Source organism: Doryrhamphus excisus, linkage group LG18, assembly GCF_037039965.1.
Source record: "Doryrhamphus excisus strain RoL-2023G ecotype Guam linkage group LG18, RoL_Dexc_Guam_v1.1, whole genome shotgun sequence".
Taxonomy (NCBI): Eukaryota; Metazoa; Chordata; class Actinopteri; order Syngnathiformes; family Syngnathidae; genus Doryrhamphus; species Doryrhamphus excisus.
Window position 1 is genome coordinate 8,888,646 of NC_136374.1, and position 22,161 is coordinate 8,910,806.

At 39.1% G+C, this 22,161-nt stretch overlaps 1 protein-coding gene across 3 annotated transcripts in view; it reads right to left on the reverse strand.

The window, feature by feature from the left end:
- col2a1b (collagen, type II, alpha 1b) overlaps positions 1-22,161 on the reverse strand; it is a 44,643-nt gene that overhangs the window by 18,724 nt on the left and 3,758 nt on the right. For 2 of the 3 annotated variants that reach the window (XM_078798358.1, XM_058055223.2), the window contains 24 exons: positions 20,703-20,912; positions 17,333-17,349; positions 15,417-15,449; positions 15,058-15,090; positions 14,920-14,973; positions 12,922-13,023; positions 12,577-12,654; positions 10,345-10,389; positions 8,999-9,052; positions 8,245-8,298; positions 7,697-7,750; positions 7,565-7,618; positions 7,434-7,487; positions 7,312-7,356; positions 7,187-7,240; positions 7,058-7,102; positions 6,023-6,076; positions 3,102-3,200; positions 2,978-3,022; positions 2,803-2,901; positions 2,623-2,676; positions 1,444-1,551; positions 1,132-1,185; positions 58-156 (listed from right to left, as the gene is read on the reverse strand). In XM_078798358.1, coding sequence (XP_078654484.1) covers positions 58-156; positions 1,132-1,185; positions 1,444-1,551; positions 2,623-2,676; positions 2,803-2,901; positions 2,978-3,022; positions 3,102-3,200; positions 6,023-6,076; positions 7,058-7,102; positions 7,187-7,240; positions 7,312-7,356; positions 7,434-7,487; positions 7,565-7,618; positions 7,697-7,750; positions 8,245-8,298; positions 8,999-9,052; positions 10,345-10,389; positions 12,577-12,654; positions 12,922-13,023; positions 14,920-14,973; positions 15,058-15,090; positions 15,417-15,449; positions 17,333-17,349; positions 20,703-20,912 — 1,598 coding nt within the window. The remainder of the gene's footprint in view (positions 1-57; positions 157-1,131; positions 1,186-1,443; positions 1,552-2,622; positions 2,677-2,802; positions 2,902-2,977; positions 3,023-3,101; positions 3,201-6,022; positions 6,077-7,057; positions 7,103-7,186; positions 7,241-7,311; positions 7,357-7,433; positions 7,488-7,564; positions 7,619-7,696; positions 7,751-8,244; positions 8,299-8,998; positions 9,053-10,344; positions 10,390-12,576; positions 12,655-12,921; positions 13,024-14,919; positions 14,974-15,057; positions 15,091-15,416; positions 15,450-17,332; positions 17,350-20,702; positions 20,913-22,161) is intronic. The other variant, XM_058055224.2, reaches the window with a different exon arrangement.

Below are 22,161 nucleotides of genomic sequence, written 5' to 3' on the forward strand. Positions count from 1 at the left end.
CTAAACGCTCAACTAATCATCTGGACAGGTATGATCTGATCTGTCCCTGCAACTTACCCGAGCACCCGGGAGACCAGATTCTCCAGGACGGCCTGGGTCGCCGTTAGCACCTTTGGATCCACTGGCGCCAGAGGGTCCGCGCTCACCGGGGGCGCCCTGCATTTGGAGAAAGCAGAATAAAAAAAGGCTCTGGGAAGAAGACATCCTCAAAAATGGCCTCTTCTATTGATGGTGTTAAGCAGCAGGTTGAGGCATTGACCCGCTGTGAGATGAGCAGATTAAATTCTGGCAGATTCGTTTTGGGATAAATGGGTTTGTGTGCAAGAAGATAACGTTAAATGGGATTTTGGTGCTGATGTATGAGGGGGCAATCATTTGTGTGGCAATGGTGTCATAGCTATGCTGCCATCTAGTGGCCAAGACAGGAAATTACATGAATATTTGGCTGTATGGACCTGAGTATTATAAGGCTGAATTCACACTAGGTTAAAAAAAATACAAAAATTATAAGATACTTGGAGTGCAGAACATGTAAACAAAGTAAAGACTTGATTGGACAGATTTTGTGACATACTATATTACATAACATACAATGTACCCAAACAAAAATCTCTTATTATAGTTATTTTTATACTATATTATATTTAGATTCCATGAAAACCTTGTAAGATATACTTTTAAAGAGAAGAGAGATGATTTTTGCTGTCATTTTAAAACCGTGTCACTTGTTTCCATGTATACGTGTTTCATATGATCGCCATTAAACATGACAAGTGTGAATGCAACCTTCGCAAAGATATGAACACATTTTTCCATGCACCACTGAACACATCATTAGCATGCCCTATTGTACAATTTGACCAAAATGCTATTAGGAGTTAATGATGTGTAAAATATTCTCCCAGTGTGCTTTGTGTAAAGTCACAGAAGCAATACCGAGGACTATTATTAAGTGTTTTGGAAGAAAAGACATAGAATCACACCACTATGGGTTTGAATCCAGACGGGACTCGAATCCTGCACACTCAAACATCATTTGTCATGGTTTATATACATCACTGTCGTGTCCTTTACGCTCGCTTCCTCTTTTTTCTTGAGGGAAAAATTCTCTTCCTTTTTCTACAGACTCACCTTGGGTCCAGCCAGACCATCTTGACCTGGGAAACCACGGTTACCGGGAGCTCCCTGAAGAGAAACCACCAAACCACGGTCACCATTATGACGAAAATATTCATCATTCAGTCATTCATTCCTTTTCTGTACCACTTGTTGTTTGAATGAGTTCACGACAGGCACAGTGATTCATAAGATGTACTACTGTACTACTGTACCACTGTACTACTGTACCACTGTACTACTGTACTACTATCAGGATTTGATGACTGTATACATAATATTATGTGGCTTTTATAACAATATTCAGTGAATTCTGAATGGTCTCACCCTCTCGCCAGGGGGTCCAAGTGGTCCAGCAGCACCAGGCTCACCTCTAGGTCCCCTCTTACCCTCTTCTCCCTGGGGGCCGAGTGCACCTTGAAGACCTACTGGCCCCTGCACAGAACATCCATTAGAGATTGTGTCAGAACAGTAATATATATACAGTACTGTATGTTGCATATGCTCAAATGCTATTATTTGGTTTGCACTGTTTTTAGCTATTTGTTTACTTTTTACTTCTTTCTTCTAACAGACAAGGTAATGATTGTTATTGGCTATCCAAGTTCCTATTTGGTCAATATTATTTGTATGAATATTTAGCAAACAGCACATCAATAATGATTTCAACTGCAAATCATTTTATTTGATAGCATGCAATTACATTTTTTTATCAATAAAATCATGATATTTCTATAATTTAAGAATATGAATATGAATATTTAGCAAACAGCACATCAATAATGATTTCAACTGCAAATCATTTTATTTGATAGCATGCAATTACATTTTTTTATCAATAAAATCATGATATTTCTATAATTTAAGAATATCCTTGTAAAGATTGTGTCATGAATATTTGTATTATTATTATATTATACAATAATATAATATAATATTATTATTTATATGATATTATAATATAATATATATAATAGTATATATTATATATAATATATAATATAATATTACAATATATTATATTATATTATATTATATTATATTATATTATATTATATTATATTATATTATATTATATTATATTATATTATATTATATTATATTATATTATATTATATTATATTATATTATATTATATTATATTATATTATTATTGTATTTCTTTTTTTTAACTCAGTCATAGTAATCTGCCAGTGGCACAAATATTTTTTAGGTGGTACTTGGTGTAGTTTGACTACCAGTTGATAGTACAGTCGCCCCCTACTGGTTTTCCGATAGAATACAGGTTTAGGATACCAAAGAAAGGTTTCCCAGCCCTTTTCAGTTGCCACAACATGCACATATAGATATATATTTTAGCTTTAGAACATAAAATGCATGAATTTATCATAATATACATGACAAATTTCAATCATTGATCTATGAAATACTCATTCAGGACCTGCTTGGGTCAAGACTTGAGGATTCAGGTCTAGGTTTTGAGAAAAAGAATGAAAACGCACTTACAATCTCTCCTTTGGGACCGGCCTCTCCCTTAAATCCTGCGATACCCGGGTCTCCCTGAAGGAGTAAACACAAAAAACAGACATCATCATTGTGTCATCTTCAAGTACGAAAGTGGAAACTATTTGTTTCCCTAGCAGCTCTCTATATCGACCGTGTGGAATCATTTCTGTGATCACATACAGATGTTCCTTTTGGCCCGAGGGGTCCCGTCGCTCCCTGAGGACCTGGAGGCCCACGAGGTCCTGGGAAACCGGGAGCACCGGCGATACCGGGAGCGCCCTACAAAAGCAAAACACTCATGCTCAGTACTTTCCATTGAACGGTCGTGGAGTAGAAAACACTGAGGAGTACTCACAGCGGATCCTTTAGCTCCAGGGATGCCATCAGTACCCGGGTTTCCCTTTGAAGAACAACACAGAACTTAGTCGTTGCAGCACCTTGCTTATAACCACTTTGTTATATTAATACTCATCACTTACAGAAGCACCTGAAGGTCCAGATGAACCGGGAGTACCAGACTCTCCACGGGGTCCCTGAGCACCCTCTGGTCCACGAGCACCAGTAGGACCAGCTTCTCCCTTTCAGAAGACAAGATTTTTTCATGATACAAACAGTCACTGTCAATCAGAATAGTGCTAGAAATAAATGTCTTCAATCTCTGTGACCATATAAGGACATCCTGTGCTGATTCCAGTCGGTATAAAAGCCTTAATTTGGAGTTTGACCAATTTGGTTTGACTTTGCTAGTGGGTAATGTTTTTTCTTTGGCTTTTTTGTCATGCTACCGTATTCAATGTTGAGCAAAAGTGTGACGACAACCATAGAACCATAACTGGAACACACAAACGCGAATACAATGAATCAGTCATATGAATATAAAACACCACTACATGGCAGTATTGGTTGGAGAACATCTTCCTATTGCCTTTACAGTAGGTTAACTTACTCTTACTCCAGTTAACAAAGGTTACATGATGGCAACAATCTGGTCCTGCAAAAGCCAAATTCCTTTTGTATTATTTCCTATGGGGAAAACTTCATGAACAACTTGGGAGTCAACCATCATCTCAGAATTGTGTTCCACTTTATTGTCTAAAGGCAAACACGCACATGGCATGATGTAGGGAGGTTATAGGACAACCTTGGCACTTTCTAAACTTGAGGCTGTCTTGCTAGGTGCTAGCATGATGACTGTTAGCATGTTAGCATTTTAGCTAATTTACTCATGTCTAAAGGCAAATGCACACATGGCATGATGTAGGGAGGTTATAGGACAACCTTGGCACTTTCTAAACTTGAGGCTGTCTTGCTAGGTGCTAGCATGATGACTGTTAGCATGTTAGCATTTTAGCTAATTTACTCATGTCTAAAGGCAAATGCACACATGGCATGATGTAGGGAAGTTATGGGACAACCTTGGCAATTTGTAAACTTAAGGCCCTCTTGCTAGGTGCTAGCATGGTATCCATTAGCATGTTAGCATTTAAGCTAATTTACTCATGTCCAATGGCAAATACACACATGGCATGATGCAGGGAGGTTTTAGGACAACCTTGGCAGTTTCTAAACTTGAGGCCCTATTGCTAGGTGCTAGCATGGTAGCCGTTAGCATGTTAGCATTTAAGCTAATTTACTCATGTGTAAAGGCAAATACACACATGGCATGATGCAGGGAGGTTTTAGGACAACCTTGGCAGTTTCTAAACTTGAGGCCCTCTTGCTAGGGGCTAGCATGTTAGCCGTTAGCATGTTAGCATTTAAGCTAATCTACTCATGTCTAAAGGCAAATACACACATGGCATGATGTAGGGAGGTTACAGGACAACCTGGCACTTTCTAAACTTGAGGCTGTCTTGCTAGATGCTAGCATGGTAGCCGTTAGCATGTTAGAATTTAACTAATTTACTCATGTCTAAAGGCAACAACACACATGGCATGATGTGGGGACACTGAGGGACTGCCTCAAGCTTTTCGGTACTTGAGGCTGTCTTGCTAGGTGCTAGCATGGTAGCCGTTAGCATGTTAGCATTTAAGCTAATTTACTCATGTCTAAAGGCAAACAGACACATGGCGTGATGGTGGGACACTAACGGACTGCCTTGACACTTTTGTGACTTGAGGCTTTCTTGCTAGGTGCTAGTATGGTAGCCATTAGCACACCAGGCCCGAGGTTCACAGCACAGGTGGCAAGCCCATCAAAATTTCTGCGGGAATTTTGTAGTTATTTATTATCCTGGCTTGAATGTATTGAAAAACTAAAAGGAGAAGGATCACTTTAACCAGATGTGTCCAAACGTTTTTTTTATCATTAAAGATGATAAAAAATGCAGTGGATCCCAGCAGATTTGAGCAGATTTAGTCAAAACAGTTATTATTTTATTTTTCTATACAATATATTCTGCAAAAATAGGCTGTTTTTTCACACACATATTTAATGAATATTGGGCCGAGACAAATGAGCTATGAGCCTAAAAAGGCCCCAGGGCTGCAACCTTGGACACCCTTGACCTAACTCTGCATGTCCGCACATGGCCCATAACCATCACATGTGGACAGAGGGCCCATCTTACTGAAATATGAACATAATTCCATATTTCCACTTTAGCCTGCCATTCAAAGCCAAATATGTGATGCTTTCCAGAGGAACCAAAATAACATTTCTACGGGAAGGAGGGTCAATTCTCCTCACCCTCTTCCTAATTGGACACTTGCCAGATATTTTTCCACGCTTCCTGTTATTGCAGCATGGCAGTGAATGGAATTCCTCTGCTACTGCGGCAGCATTATGGGATATCCCAGCCCGCATAGTACGCTTTTATTCTTCATGGCTCTCAATCAAGGGAGAATATTTGACAAGAATGGAAGTTGAAGCAGAAATCCTTTCTGAGTTGCATTATTGGAGTCTAGTCTTGGTTTAAATCAGCTAATCCTCCACAGAAGCACACGGCACACATATCAAACTGCATCTAGAGTCCACTTTCCATTTGTAAATCCCTAAAGAGTAAAAGGAGTAGACAGCAAAGCATCAATGCTGAGAGCGTCTGCACATGTCCTATGAATAAATCAAAGCCAGGCAGGTTCGACGAAGACCCTGTGTCCAAGTTTCCACGCTGATGGATGTTTTAAAGTGCTTTTCAGTGCAGTGCAGCTTTCCCTCATTTCACCAGAGCTTGGCCGCTTGGCCCACTAATACTCTCCCTCTTCTACTAAGAACAGTTTAGAAAGGATAAAGTGGCTACATACTCGGTCTAAAGCCTCATTTGAACCCACAATGGAACCCTCATCACTCTGATGTCAGCCTGCTCATTGTAGATAGGCGTTCTAGGGATGGCTGTTTCATCTCCACAGGACCCAAAGTGGCAATAAACAGCAAGCAGAGGAGTTAACTACAGTGACTCACCTTTGCACCAGGAGAACCAGGGAAGCCTGGAGCGCCAGAAGGACCGACGGGACCCTATAAAGAAAAAAGTCAACAACTTTAGAGACCCTCATATGGTGGTTATAGAACACATAGGAAAATCTATAACTATAAAAAATTATTCATCTTTATGTATTTAGTTTTATTTCACGATTTATGTTTTATACGACCCTCATGAGGAAAAATCGGGAGAAAATGAATGAATGAATGAATACATTTCAATAACAATAAATTAAATATGACATGGCTCGAGTAATAATTCCAGTAATACTTCAAAACCGCCACTAGGTGACAGTAATGCTCTGTTCTCGCTCTACCCTATCAAAGGAGGAACATTCATTCATTCATTCATTTTCTACCGCTTATCCTCACGAGGGTCACGGGGGGTGCCGGAGCCTATCCCAGCTGCCCTCGGGCGAGAGGTGGGGTACACCCTGGACTGGTCGCCAGCCAATCACAGGGCACATATAGACAAACAACCATTCACACTCACATTCATACCTATGGACAATTTGGAGTCACCAATTAACCTAGCATGTTTTTGGAATGTGGGAGGAAACCGGAGTACCCGGAGAAAACCCACACATGCACGGGGAGAACATGCAAACTCCACACCCACAACTCCAAGGGTGGGATCCATCCAACATTTTCACGGGCATGGAGCCTATTCCAGCTATCTTGGGGTGAGAGGCAGGGTACACCTTGGATTGGTCGCCAGCCAATCACAGGGCACATATAGACAAACAACCTTTCACACTCACATTCACATTAAGTTATTTTTACATCTGTATAACAGTTAAGGATATTAAAAAGTTCATAAAAGTCGAAAAAATGAATGGACTTGACATGATTTCCTATGGGAAACATTGTTGAGTCGAATTCTAGACATTTTCTACAGGAAGTTTAGCTGGGGAATTTTGGAATATTATTATGTATTATAAGCAGACATACAGTTTTTTTCCAATATTTCTGCAACAATTCAAAGACTGAAAGAACATCTTTAAGTAAGAAACTTACCGGGGGACCAGCAGGGCCGGGCAAACCATCATTACCACGGGCACCCTGGAATACAGTCATGGAACGTTAGCGGATGTGAAAAGTACAGCAAAGACTGAGAACTTAGACACGACACAATGGGACACTCACAGCAACTCCGCTGGGTCCAGGACGACCTCTCTCACCGGGCAAACCACGCGGTCCCTATGTGGACACCAGGAAGATGGAACTGATATATCCATTGTTGGCTTGTTGTCCACACACATACTACATACCATTGGTCCAGGAGCTCCATTCTCTCCTGGAGCACCAGCTTCTCCCTACACACAGGAAGTACTGTATGTTAGCATCCGTAGTAGCATCTGCACCATCCATAAAGACACAGAGTCGCTAATACCTTAGATCCAAGAGCTCCAGTCTCTCCCTTAGCACCATCAAGACCTGGGTATCCCTGCATAAAAGAAGACATCATACACATAATTAATAAATAATAACAAATAATACTGATTGGTGTAAACCGAGACTCACTCGGTGTCCCTTGATGCCAGGCAGGCCAGGGGTTCCTGGGAATCCGCGAGCTCCCTAAATGGCAAGAAGACATGATGATAGTGGACCAAGGTGGTCAGGGTCACTTAGGGGACTGGTGGAATCAGGACTTACCTGAGGTCCAGTAGGTCCACGTTCACCAGATTTTCCAGGTTTGCCAGCCTCACCCTAAACAGACACAATGTTAGAAAATGACATACATTTTTCAGTCTTTTAATATTTAATACAATTTATCATTAATCTTAAATATTTTATATTACTTAAGATAAAATTCATATTAATGTGTAAATATTTTAATTATTTCATATTGAAGATTATTGAATGAATGTTTTTTTTTGCAATATCGTATAATTTATATACTGCATTTGATCATATCTAAGATTATACTTAATATAGTGCCCCTAGTGGAGGTACAATGATATTGAACGTCTGCTGCCACCCAGTGGCCACAAGCGGAAATTACATCTTGACATCAAATGCTTTCAAGAAAAAGGGGGTCCAATTTGATGATACAGGAATATAAGAATTGGAAAACATATAATTTCTACTTTACAGATAGTTAAGAAAAAAAGGTAATAATAAAAAGAAGGACAAGTTAATACATTAAATGCTATTGCTACATTTCAAATATAAAATAATATAATAAAACATTTTACACTCACATCATCTCCAGGTTTTCCAGAAGGTCCTGGGGGTCCACGGGGTCCCATGGGGCCCTATAAGTGACGACAAAGCAAGCCCGGTTAAGACATGTACGTAGACCAAAGTGACATAATGTATGTAATCAAAGCCTTGTGGCTCCACAGTGTATGCATTAAGAGTCAAGACTCTGTGAAAGGGTCAAATTTTCCCTTTTACTTGGTAAGGCCACGTGGTTCACACGAGACTGCCGCCACACCTGTCAAGTTGCTTCCTGGTTGGGAAGCAGTGATTTTAATCACACTTAATGATGCAGCCTTTTATGGGGGAAACGCCACGGGGGCAGATTAGCACAGTGGCGTGGAAGGAAGCCCTGCGGCACGTCCACATGCTGAGGGATTGTGAAAGATCGGAGAGGGTCATGTGATTTCTGGAAGCTTCATCAGCAGAAATGAGGCAGGATACGGCAAAACAGAACATGGATCGTCTTGTTACTAAATGAAATATCAATAAATGTGCACCATTATAGTTCATATATAAATAATAAATGGGTAGCGTATAGCCATAGTCAGCCTCCACATGAAAGAGATGAGAATGAATAGGATGGTGCATGGAACCTCTTTTAAGTGCAAATGGCTGAAGAACAAGGGTAGTCAAGATGAGAGACACCTGCAAGAGTTTAAAAATATATACAGAAAAATATATACAGTATATGCACTATATAGATAGAGGGGGAGTTGTTTGTTATAATAAACACTGGAAATGTTTAACACTTACAGACTGTCCAGGCTCCCCAGCTTCTCCTGGGTTGCCTTGGAAACCTTGAGGGCCCTAGAGGAGAAAAAAGAAGTGCATAAACAACCAGCTACAAATGGTCTATCATGGTCATAATAAATAATAAAAAAATACAACATTTAAAAAAAGCTAAAATCTAAAGCGCTATTTGCAAAAATTGCAAGTAAAGGCAGAACTACAAACGATTGTTGTGCTTTGTAAACTAAACTAAACTAAACTAAACTAAACTAAACTAAACTAAACTAAACTAAACTAAACTAAACTAAACTAAACTAAACTAAACTAAACTAAACTAAACTAAAATAAACTAAAATAAAATAAAATAAAATAAAATAAAATAAAATAAAATAAAATAAAATAAAATAAAATAAAATAAAATAAAATAAAATAAAATAAAATAAAATAAAATAAAATGCAGAAACTAAAAGCTAAAAACAAATTATACTTTGTTCAATAAAATCTAGTTAAATGAAAAAAGTTGACTAAAATATGGGGACTAAAATAATGAATGAATGAATTCACTAAAATAAAATTAAAATAATAAACTGTGCCTACTTCACATCTCTTTCTGCTGTATGAAATAAAAAATAATTAAAATCAAATAGAAGTATGGTGAATTCTACCGTGTAATATAGTAAAAGGCTGAAATAAGAAGCTAAAAATTATACATAAAATAATAAAAATATATAATTCTTCTTCTCAAAATACAAATCATAAATACTAGAATAGAACAAAATAATGAAACATTTTATTTTCAAATTTAAAAGAATTATGCAAAAACTACTAGTTTAAGCTTCATAAAACTTTGTTGAAATATTGTTAATATAGAATATTTGGACAACACTTTGCTTTGTTGTTCCGTGACAACAATATTTAGTCAAATGCATGAGATAGCCTTGACGGAGGCTACCGAGTCATTGAAGTGTAAGCAATGGAACCACAGGAGGCTTCCCAACATAAAACATCCTTATGTTCTCGAGCACACAGGGACTACGTCAAGTTGAGACCCGTCAGTGTGGGCATGGCCTGCCTAATAACTTGGGGAAAAGCTCCCAGGGGGCCTACAGGTAAAGCGGGCAGGAGGCTAAGATGAGGGTGGAGCGTGCTAAGATACAAATAAGACATAAATTATCAGGTGTTCCATGAGAGGGGAGGGGGGCGGGGACACCCTGGAGCCTTCACCTGGAAAAGTATTCCACAGCCATCTCTATCAAGCATGTAAACATCTCGTTGGTATCATCCTACACATACATTCATGGACTTTAGCAGAGTGGAAAACACAGGAAGTGTGATTTAGAGCTTATTAAGAGTGAAAAGTGAGTACTTACAGGGGATCCACTGGGGCCAGGTGGTCCTCTGGGACCCATTGGGCCCTGAGTTTCAGATGGGGAAGAGAGACAATCAGGAAACTTGACACGTAACAGTCACAAAAAAACATTCATATTGTTGAAGCACACAGTTGGCCATGACATTAGGTACACCACCACTAGATGGAGCCTGCGTACCACCAGTACTACTTGAACCACAGTTTGAGAATCATTGGTAAACGCATCACAATATTTCGTATGTCCCTTTCCTGGAGCAAAACATCAACACTGCAAAGTCCAACTACTATCTACTGTGCACGTGTACCACTATCTACTGCGGATGTGTACCACTACCTACTGTGCATGTGTACCACTACCTACTGTGCATGTGTACCACTACCTACTGTGCATGTACCACTGCCTACTGTGCAAGTGTACCACTACCTACTGTGCATGTACCACTGCCTACTGTGCACGTGTACCAGTACCTACTGTGCATGTACCACTACCTACTGTGCATGTACCACTATCTACTGTGCATGTACCACTATCTACTGTGCATGTACCACTATTTAGTTTGCATGTGTACCACTACCTACTGTGCATGTGTACCACTACCTACTGTGTATGTGTACCACTACCTACTGTGCATGTGTACCACTACCTACTGTGTATGTGTACCACTACCTACTGTGTACATGTACCACTACCTACTGTGCATGTACCACTGCCTACTGTGCACGTGTACCAGTACCTACTGTGCATGTACCACTACCTACTGTGCATGTACCACTACCTACTGTGCATGTACCACTACCTACTGTGCATGTACCACTATGTACTGTGCATGTACCACTATTTAGTGTGCATGTGTACCACTACCTAGTGTGCATGTGTACCACTACCTACTGTGTATGTGTACCACTACCTACTGTGTACATGTACCACTACCTACTGTGCATGTACCACTGCCTACTGTGTACGTGTACCACTACCTACGGTGCATGTGTACCACTATCTACTGTGCATGTGTACCACTACCTTTGTGCATGTACCACTATCTACTGTGCATGTGTACCATCACCCACTGTTCACGTGTACCACTACCTACTGTGCATGTACCACTACCTACTGTGCATGTACCACTACCTACTGTGCATGTACCACTATCTACTGTGCATGTACCACTATCTACTGTGCATGTGTACCACTACCTACTGTGCATGTGTACCACTACCTACTGTGCATGTGTACCTACTTCATCGCCTGCATGGTAAAAATGATCAATTCCCAAGTATCATGCATATTTCTACTCTTGCTCCACAGTTCCAAGGTCACTGACTGGTGTGAGGTTAAGTGAACTCTCCATGACTCTTTTTGGGGAAGAACGAAAAAAAAATCAAATGAAGGAAACTGCAGCAGCAGGTGAGATTCCTGCGACTCATTTCTCCTCCACTCAGCTTCAGTGTGCTTTCTGGCTGGAATCACACGCCACAAGTCCTAACCTCACCCCCCCACCCCAAGAATCACATTCTGTCAAGCTGATGATCCAAGCACACGCCACTGTGGAATTAAGCATTAACAAGTTCCTCAAATGTTTTCACTGACGAGTGACAGCTATTCCCTTTCAGTCCGGATAGAAACGCTCCTTTCAGCTTCTTTGGTGCTGTATTTGAAAAATACAAATAAAAACACAAACTGCAGCCAAATAAAATGCACCACAGTGCTTCCTCACATGGAGTGAACGTCACCTTTGAGTGGGGGTGGGGAAGCCTTGGCCATAGTGGCTGTAGACCTATCAATGGAGCCCTGTATCTTCTGCATGTACTGTATGTGTGTCTTTCAGAGGGTCTCAGTAGAAACCTTGTTCCACAGTCTGCTATGTAGGATTTGGGGTCTTGATCACCTGCTGGTCCCATCCTGGGTCCATGAGGGGGGGCGGAGTTAATGTTCAAACATGAAAATTGGCTCAAACAGGAGGATGAAAATTCCTTATTCCATACTGGGTTCTCCAAAACTTCCCAGTATGGAATTAAGTTATGATTTGAATCCTTCTTTCTTGATTAAAACATGGAAAAAGATGATGTATCCATCTTGGAACGACCATGATCAGCATCCTTGGTCACAGTGTACAAAAACGAGCATCCACATAAATTCCTCTTGTGGAATAACAGCTAATAAAGTTTTGTTGTTTTTATAAATAACATTACAAGTAAGCCAAGGAGATAAAAGGAAACGCCATCAAACGCTCACCATGGGTCCTTGCATCACGCCCATTTGAGCACCGCCAGCTTTCTCGTCGAAACCACCCGCCATCTGAGCAGCAAAGTTCTAAAAAAGAAATTAGAACGTAATTAGATTCAATTACTTACAGTAGGTTTGCAATTTCCCCATCAAATGTTTTATTTGCATTGCACACTTAATAAAAGGTGTCTCACAGGACACAAGAAAGTTCACAAAATGAGGTCATACATGAGATTGGGTCTACGATAACAAGACGAGATAAGAAAACCAATTACTGACACCAATTAACAGAGTGGACCCTCTTCCTGCCTGTCTGTAAAAACACACAACAACTACCTGGGGAGGGACACTTACTCCGCCAAGGCCAGGGGGTCCGTTAGGCCCTGGAGGTCCAGGGGGACCGGGGTTTCCGGGGGTGCCAGGCTCGCCATCTCTGCCACGGGGACCGGGGGTTCCCTAATAAAAATGACAAAGCAAATGTTAGTTTTCATATACATTATGTCCACTTTGAGACTGTAACAAGTTAATGTTTAATGCATAATTACAGTACATTTAGTGGCTTATTTTCCTTTATTGGTCATTTGATCCATATTTTTAGTGGCTTCACTTTTGTTAATTGTTGTTTTTGACAACTTGATTCACAAAAGTGCAAAAAAAAATGTCTGTTTTCTACACTGTTATAAAATTATTTCATGATGAGAAAATGTGCCCATTGCTTTTAAATAGGTTGCCTTGACTTCATCTGCATTGTGTAACTGGACATAATACACAAACTGTACTAATACAAGAATGCCTATACAGCTATTTTGACATACATATTAACAGTACTCATGTTATGTACACAACTATTGAGGAACTAGTACAGTGTTCCCTCATTTATTGCGGGAATAGGTTCCCAAAATAGCCTGCAATACGTGAAATCCACAAAGCAGCCAACTTTATTATGATATATGTTTTAGGGCTGTAAAACCCCCTCACCATACACTTTATACAATAACATTGCCTGCTTGTCAATCATATTTATGGCTATTTATTTACCTCCAGTTCCGACACAGGAAGTAAAGTGACTTATACATATTTTTCACTCCTGTGATCTCGCCTTTTGGTCCGGCTGTTTCAATGTTTGTGGAATGCTTTGTTTAAAGCCATATCAATTAAAAGTATTCCAAACGTGCTTATTATTGTGAGCATCATTGGATAACGTATGCTGTTACCAAAAAACAGGTTCCACTGTCTGTGCAAATTAATTCATTAATTAATTAATTATCTACCGCTAATCCTCAAGAGTGTCACAGGCGTGCTGGAGCCTATCCCAGTTGTCTTTGGGCGAGAAGCAGGGCCCACACTGGACTGGTGGCCAGCCAATCACAGGGCACATATAGACAAACAACCATTCACACTCACATTCATACCTAAGGACAATTTGGAGTCGCTAATTAACCTAGCATGTTTTTTTGGAATGTGGGAGTACCCGGAGAAAACCTACGCATGCACGGGGAGAACATGCAAACTCCACACAGAGATGCCAACAGGGTGGAATCGAACCCGTGTCTCCTAACCTAACCACTTGTCCACCGTGCAGCCTATGTGCAAATTATAAAGTGAAAATGTAGAATTTTCCACTCGTACTTATTTGATAATACAGTGGATCTTGGGAAATATTCACAATTTTTTTAAATCTTTTTTTTATTTACAAAAAATTCTGCCCTTTTGAGCTTTTAATCCCCATAACTATGACAACTCATCAAATTTACCCAGCATGTTTTGTGGGTTATGCATGCTAGTTGTGTTCTGCATGTTTATTACTGCGTGTGTTCCACATGTGCTACTTTTCACTGTAAGTGAGGAAGGTGTTTTGGGTTGATGACCGTAACCCAAGCAGGAAGTGGAGATCTATTGAATACTATAAAGACGGTGGATCGTAACTTCTGGTGTTCTCAAGTCTAACTTTCCAGCTGCATGAGTGACAGGAAATGTTTAAATATTATACTTGAGGTGATAATTGACGGTTTCAGATGATGATGATTCATGAGGTCAGACTCGTCTAACGCATGTGGTGACATATCTCAAGAATGCGCTGAGAGGATCCTTCACCTTTGTAACAAAGCCATTGTGTTTTGTCCACATTGCCACAAACATGCGGCATTGATGCTGTGATCAAATTCCCACTATGAGGTTTACATTAACCGGACCGCATCTTGTTAAACAAGCCTGGCAGACCACACATGGCCGCTCAGATGAAAGCTGCCATTCTGCAACCCTCACCCATACCACTTTAACGCCAATCAATGGCATGCACTGTAGATATTTATTTTCCAATATTTATTTAAGTCAAGAGTGGAGCAAACTGACCCTCTCTCCCTTTTCTCCTCTTGGTCCTCGGGGTCCCTGCTCTCCTGGTGGGCCCTGAGTGAGCAAGCCAAAGAGGAGTTAGTTAGATGAAGAAATATACTCTCACATCTTTGAATGGAAAGGTATGAATGGAGGTACCATTGGGCCAGATGGTCCTCTTGGTCCTACAACCTGCAGGACAAAAACATCAATTAGCATATATGATGTTTCTTATACAGACACAAACTGTACGTCATTCTTTCCAGATGCATTTGCGCAGGACTCTTTCATCAGAGCGTTAATTGCTACCCTCTTCAAAAGGGAACGCATTTAAAGAGAGATAGGATAAACAATCCCTGGTTTATTTGCAGCTGCAAACATGCAAGCACTCAGAGGGGCAAAGCATTTCCAGACGGCTTCTGTAGGTTCTTAAGTAGCAGCTAGCAACCTATGGAGGCTGACACAGTTTATAGTATTTCATATTATGGTATGAGTATAAAGAATGAATGTTTACTTACATCAGTAATATCTCCGGGTTCGCCTTTTTGGCCCTGCGAGGGAAAGCAAAGCAATAACCATCAATAACAAGATAATCCATGTCATTCCTGCACATACATTATATGTACTTTTTGTGTATTTCCTTTAAAAAAGTGTCCTCTGCTCTAATAAATGCCATGCCTCCAGTAATAGGCGGTGCATTGTCTCTGCACCTTAAATAAACCGTAAGGCTGTGATTCCACTATACTTCGTCTTTACCACGAAAACGAAAAGTGATGTAGCTCAACCCTTAACTCATTCAATACCAAAGACAAAGTTATCCCAATAAGTTGTTCACACAATTTTTATCTTTTTTGTGTGTGCAAAAGACAAAATGATGCAACTCTCCACTAATGGATTTCACTTCAGAGCAATTTTAAGCAATGGAAACGGCCACAAGGTGGGAGAAGTGCATTGGACAAAAGCTCGGCAGGAATCGTGTGAACAGAATGACAGGAAGGAGGAAGTGAGCTAGCATGGTTCATGGTATGTTCATGGTCTTATATTTGTGAATAAATTAATCATTATTTTGATGTACAGCAACCATATTTGGGTTGTTTATGTTGGTATAGTTGCTTAGATATTGTTGTCATAACACTAAAAATATTTGTGTCAAAGACAAAATTATGCTTGAAATATATCTGTTCCTGAAACTTACCTATATTCTACTGCTGAGTACTACAAAATGGAAAAAGGTAGAAAGACGAGAGTCTAATCTTTCTTTTGGTATATTCCATATTTATATAAGCATAGACCGCAATATTCTGTATGCCTTGAAAGATCAGTCAGAATAATCTCAAATTACTGAAGGTGTTTTCTTTTGAAAAAATGACTGGGATTGAATGAGTTAAGTGACTGAAAAAGGCTGTAAAAAATCAATCATATAAAAATATTTATTACAATACCTATTATGCTGTTTTATTATTGCTGTATGCTGTATTATGCACAGTACATATAATATATATAATTCAGTAGCATTATTTAGTACTCTCGGTACTAGCAGTAATGTAGTATTACTTGTCAACATGTCAAGACAATTGATGACATTTTCACATGAAATTCATAAAAAAAACGTAAATACAGTTCTTGTATCTTGTATAACATTATATGTAGTTATTATCCCATTTGCATCCTGAGGGAAACATGCATAAATAAAATAATTTTAAAAAGCCTTTTTAATAATTTAATAATTTTAATAATTTAATAATTTAAATTTAATAAAATTTTATAATTTTTATTTTTTTTCATATTTCTTTTAATATATTTCTATTAAGTTTATTTACAATGTAGTTAAAATTCACATTTACTGTACGTCTTGTCCATGGGTTTTTGCAGTCCTGTTACTTGTTACACATTCGACTCTTGGTGAAATATTTGGTATATCTTCCAAGTTACATGGTCTACAGTAATGCGCTTAGTGTCAACATGCTATTAGCATAAAAGCCACATGGTTATATTTAATGTATTTGATTTAATGTATTTGTTAATTATCTGCTAAAAACTCCTGTTGCTTTCAGCCCTGTTATTTAAATGAGTCATCTCAGCTTCGGAAAGTCGTACAAAAATAAAATAAAGTTGCCTGAGAGAAGCTTGTATAATTAATAATACATTTTAAGGAGTGTATTGTCAGATTCTGAGTTGATACAAGTTTATTTTGAGAGTTGGCACCGTTTCAGTGGAAAGGTCCTAGTACTTTATCCTGTATTGATTGCCTTGTAGTGGGGCCATTCATCGTGCATATGTACTACAGAATTATGAACTACATAAAGATGCCATGTGGAAAATAACGAGTGACAACTAGAAGACTAAATCCGTGAAGAATGACATATGAGTTTGGCAAACGCGGCTTGAGTTACAGGTGTTCAAGGTCCTTCATGGTCCTTCACACATAACTCACCTTAGCTCCAGGTGTTCCTGTGACGTGGCCCAGCAGCGGAGATAAGACACAGAGTTAGAAAACAAGATAACACAATAAATACAGTAACACAAGACATACTAATATTATAAATACAATATTATAAACCTGTATTTTAAATCACGCTACTTTCAAGACGTAATGGCCCATGAGGATGTTGCTGACTCCATCTTTATTGTTGGGGCTTTAAAGCAGAAGCAAAGCAGCTACTTAGCAGCAGGTGGTTAGCAAAACTACATTTTACAAATGATATCTACTGTATATATCAATAACTTGTTAATGTTAAGATAGAACTTCTACAGTATGTCTCTTGCAGCGCTGATACATAATAACTCTAATATCGGCACTGTCCAATGAAAAGCATGTACTGTACAAGTGTGCACATTGCATATACAGTCAGTCAAAAGTTTATATGCCTATGCTTTTGAGTGCAAAAGTGTCTCCAAACTTTTGCATCACTGCAAAAGCATGCATGGAGTATCACAAGATTAATATATGACAAGATTTCTCTTGGTCACTAAATAAATAAATAATTAATAATCATACTATAAATTCAAAAAAATCAACTTGATAATTTTACCGCCCTCATTAGAGTATATTTCCTTTTTTCTTTAGCCTCCACACAGGGAGTAGAAAAGTTCACTCTGTGCATTGGTTTCAGCTTCTTGATGTGTTTGTTCCAGAGAAAAATACAATTCTTTGTCTCAGTGGGTGGAGGCGGGGGCCGGTACAATACACACAGAGTGTAATTAGTAGAAAATAAATTAGCAGATTACAATATATTTGAGTTTTTCTTTAAAATCTTGTCTCATTCTTATTGATTCAAATCTTGTGTATCGTCTTGTGAGCTCCCTACTAATTTATATTTTATAACAATGTTAGGCAAATAACATGTGAATATCCTAATTTTGTTATGTAAATATTTGTATCCAAATCTCAACAAGAAATATACATTTGCAGTACAAAACAGCACCAATCAAAAGTTTCCCTGTGCTTCACCCCAATGCATATTATTTAAAAAAGTTTGGCATATAACATATTTTTGGAGATGATAATGTTTTTATTTCAAAATATATATTTTTTACAATATATACACAGAGACAAACAGTACCATGCAGTAATTATCATAGGTTTAGACCAGGGGTCAGCAACCTGCGGCTCCAGAGCCGCATGTGGCTCTTCAGCCTCTTTATTGTGGCTCCCTTTGCGATGCTTGAATATTTTTAACACCCGAGTGGGGAAAATGCACGTCTTTTGTAATGAGTTTTAAAAAATCCAACTTTGTCTGAGACCATGAATGCATCCTGAGTGAGTTCTGACTGCTATCCAGTTCAGTACATGAAGAAAAACAAGTAATACTTACCTACAAATCTAAAAAATAAATTCGAGATAATTTAAAAACAGCGGCATGGGAACTTGTTTTTACGTTTACAGTAGTTTACACATACATTTATGTAAGTTTATCTCCAAAACTAGCAAGAGTACTCCAACTCGTCTTTTCTTATCTGAACTACTTTGATACCCCCAAATTCCCTCCAATGTTGTTTTAAACATACTATATGTTTTGCGGCTCCAGGCTATTTTTCTTCAGTGGGCATTGGGTAAAATGGCTCTTTTCATAGTAAAGGTTGCCGACCCCTGGTTTAGACAGACTTTCCTATGGAATTGAATGAGAAAGTGTCTCCAAATTTGTGTAACAATGATGTGTATTATATAATAAAATTAAGAAAGCATATTTCTGTTCATTTTGTTACTTAAAAATCTACTTTTCCAAATCCCAAACATATAAATGACATAAATTGCAGATTCAGGAGCAGTGAAGAGTCAAATGTTATTGAACAAGAAGCTATCTCTAAACTTTTAACTGGTACTGTAACTAGAATAACATGCTTTTCATTGGACGGAGTTCTGAAATATTCAATTCTAGTCAATGAAAAAGGCAAACTACTGCACTTTAGAAGTCAAATAACATGGAAAGATCACGTTCAATGACTTCTAATCAGTTCCCAGCAGTATTTAACCATGGCTGCACCTGAGCCTACTTTCTAAATACAATGCATAACAAAGCGTTAATAGGCATATTGATGAAAAATATAAAAGCAATCACTGAAACAGGCATGCACTGCAGAAAGTGACACTCTAGATTTCACTCATGCCACCCCAATTATTTGACTTTTTTCTTCCAACAGCAGCTTTTGAAAAAATATTTATATATAAAAGGTCATTGATTGAGTCTATCACAATTATGGCCGCCACATCACATGTGCATAACTGCACAAGATAGATTATGGAGTAGAAATGTGAAGCCGTGTCTCCTTGACTTAAGTATTTCCTTAATGACTCCCACATGCTTTCACCGGGCTCAGACTACAGGAAAGACTATTTCAAGCAAGGTGGGGCCAAGGTGAGCCTACTGCTGTGGAAAAACTAAAAGAAAAAAAAATGTAGGGAAGCATTGCAGTGGAATCTGCTGAACTGTGTCACTGTTGCTTGATTGGATCATGTGTTTGTTTTGGGGCAGAAACAAAGAACGATACAGGTGGTCCTCGTGTTACGACGTTCCGTGGTTAAGACGCACTCCCAAAGACAAAAACAACCAAAATATGTAGGTGGGAAACCCAGATTTTATTACTTTTTAGTTAATTTTTGCCTCTTTTTAATGTCTGTGCATAAAGAAAATTGAAAGTGAAGTGAAATTAAGCATGGTTAAATGTTCATAAAGTGGATAAACGCATATATATATGTTATTCTTGAACTTGTGAAAGGATCTTCTTCTATAAAATGGACAGTGATAACTAAAGCTGTCTCTCATTGTGTCTTTTTTCTTGTATTTCATTAATTCATCATTTAGTTACAACGGGCGGCACAGTGGTCTAGTGGTTTCGCGCGCAGACCTCACAGCAAGGAGACCAGGGTTCAATTCCACCCTCGGCCATCTCTGTGTGGAGTTTGCATGTTCTCCCCGTGCATGCATGTGTTTTTTTCCGGGTACTCCGGTTTCCTCCCACATTCCAAAAACATGCTAGGTTAATTGGTGACTCCAAATTGTCCGTAGGTATGAATGTGAGTGTGAATGGTTGTTTGTCTATATGTGCCCTGTGATTGGCTGGCGACCAGTCCAGGGTGTACCCCGCCTCTCGCCGGAAGACAGCTGGGATAGGCTCCAGCAACCCCCGCGACCATCGTGAGGAAAAAGCGGTAGAAAATGAATGAATGAATGAAGTTAGTTACGACTTCGTACGGAACTCGTACGTAGACAAGAGGACCTCCTGTCGTGTTGTATTCCCACCACCAAAACAAACAACATGCAGGGTAATTTATTTATATAAGTGTGAGATAAATAAATTACAACCAATGGGTGGAGCCGGGTCAGCGGCGCAGATGGGGCAACACTCTCCGAATGGGATTTCAGGTTTGGGGCAGTCTCTGAGCTCCTCGCAGACAATGTCGTCACATAGAACGGTCCCGGTGTCGCACACGCAGATGCGACACGGCTCGGGCTTCCACACGTCCTTGTCGCTATAGCGCTCGCCATCTTGTGTACAGCTAAATGCATCCTCCTCTGTGCCATGCAGAGGGGAAGGGAAACGAGGTTAGCATAATATCATGTATAATATTTTCATGTGGACACAACCTATTTTAGAAATAACAATAAATATTAGAAAAGTAACCAAAAACCATACTCAGAAAAATGATAAATTTCACAAAAATGTGAAAACTCATTCAACCTATATAATAATTTGGAGTGCATGAGAAAGTGGAAATTGAAATATAAACCTTTTAAACCGGGTACAACCTTAGAAATATTTTGCTACCTCCGCTTATCATCACATAGTTCATGGGTGTCCAAACTTTTTCCCACTACAGGCCGTATTCTGAAATATGAAAGGACGCGGTGGCCATTTTGATATATTTAGTTCCCTAAACAGGCTCTTGTAAATATGACTTACTAAAATAGTTGTGTCTTCTGCAGAAAGCACCCCCCCCCACCCCCCCGGGGGAGCTGGGAACTGGGGGATCGTGAGAGGCTGCCTACCAACATGTACAAATTTATAGTACTCAAGAGTTCAGTCTGTACAGTCAAATGAATAAATATTATTAGTTACTGTAGTATTTCAAATGGAGAGGGGGGGGGTCTCTTTTATTTTCTTTAATTTCTGAGGCTCCAGTAAGAGTGAGAATAATAGTATGGATAAGCGACATGGAAAATGGATGGCTGGATTTACCTTAAGTCAGTCATAATTTATAAATATGTGATAATACAGGTGAAATGCACCGCATACATGTACCACAATTCTTATATGTTCACGTCTTTATGCTTTCCTGATAATATTGTTTCATCAAGCATTGACATTTCACACTTTACTGTATTCTGTGGTCTTTGAACGCACCATAATTGAGTTGAACTTATACTGTTTTACCTGGCCACTTTCTGCTTTAAATGCCATGCCTTCACTCAAAAATATGACGATTTTCAATCATAAACATGTCTAAATGAACACAAATACAAACATAAGGCAAGGCATTCATGCACATTCAAAGATGACATGTAGTACTACACTGGCCACTAGATGTCAGTCATGTTACTTTAATGTTTGATGAGACACACGAGCACCGGACTTGATTGGCGGAACAACAGGCTTTTATTGCAGGTTTGAATGACCTCACAATTATCCCTAATAAAAGATGGTTTACTGTTGCGGCTGTTACCCATGTAAAGTTGAAACCCCCAATGTCATTTCCTGTCTGCCCCTCACTCAGCTCCCCTTGGGAACACATGTACAGTAACACACAGGAGCACAAGTTTCATT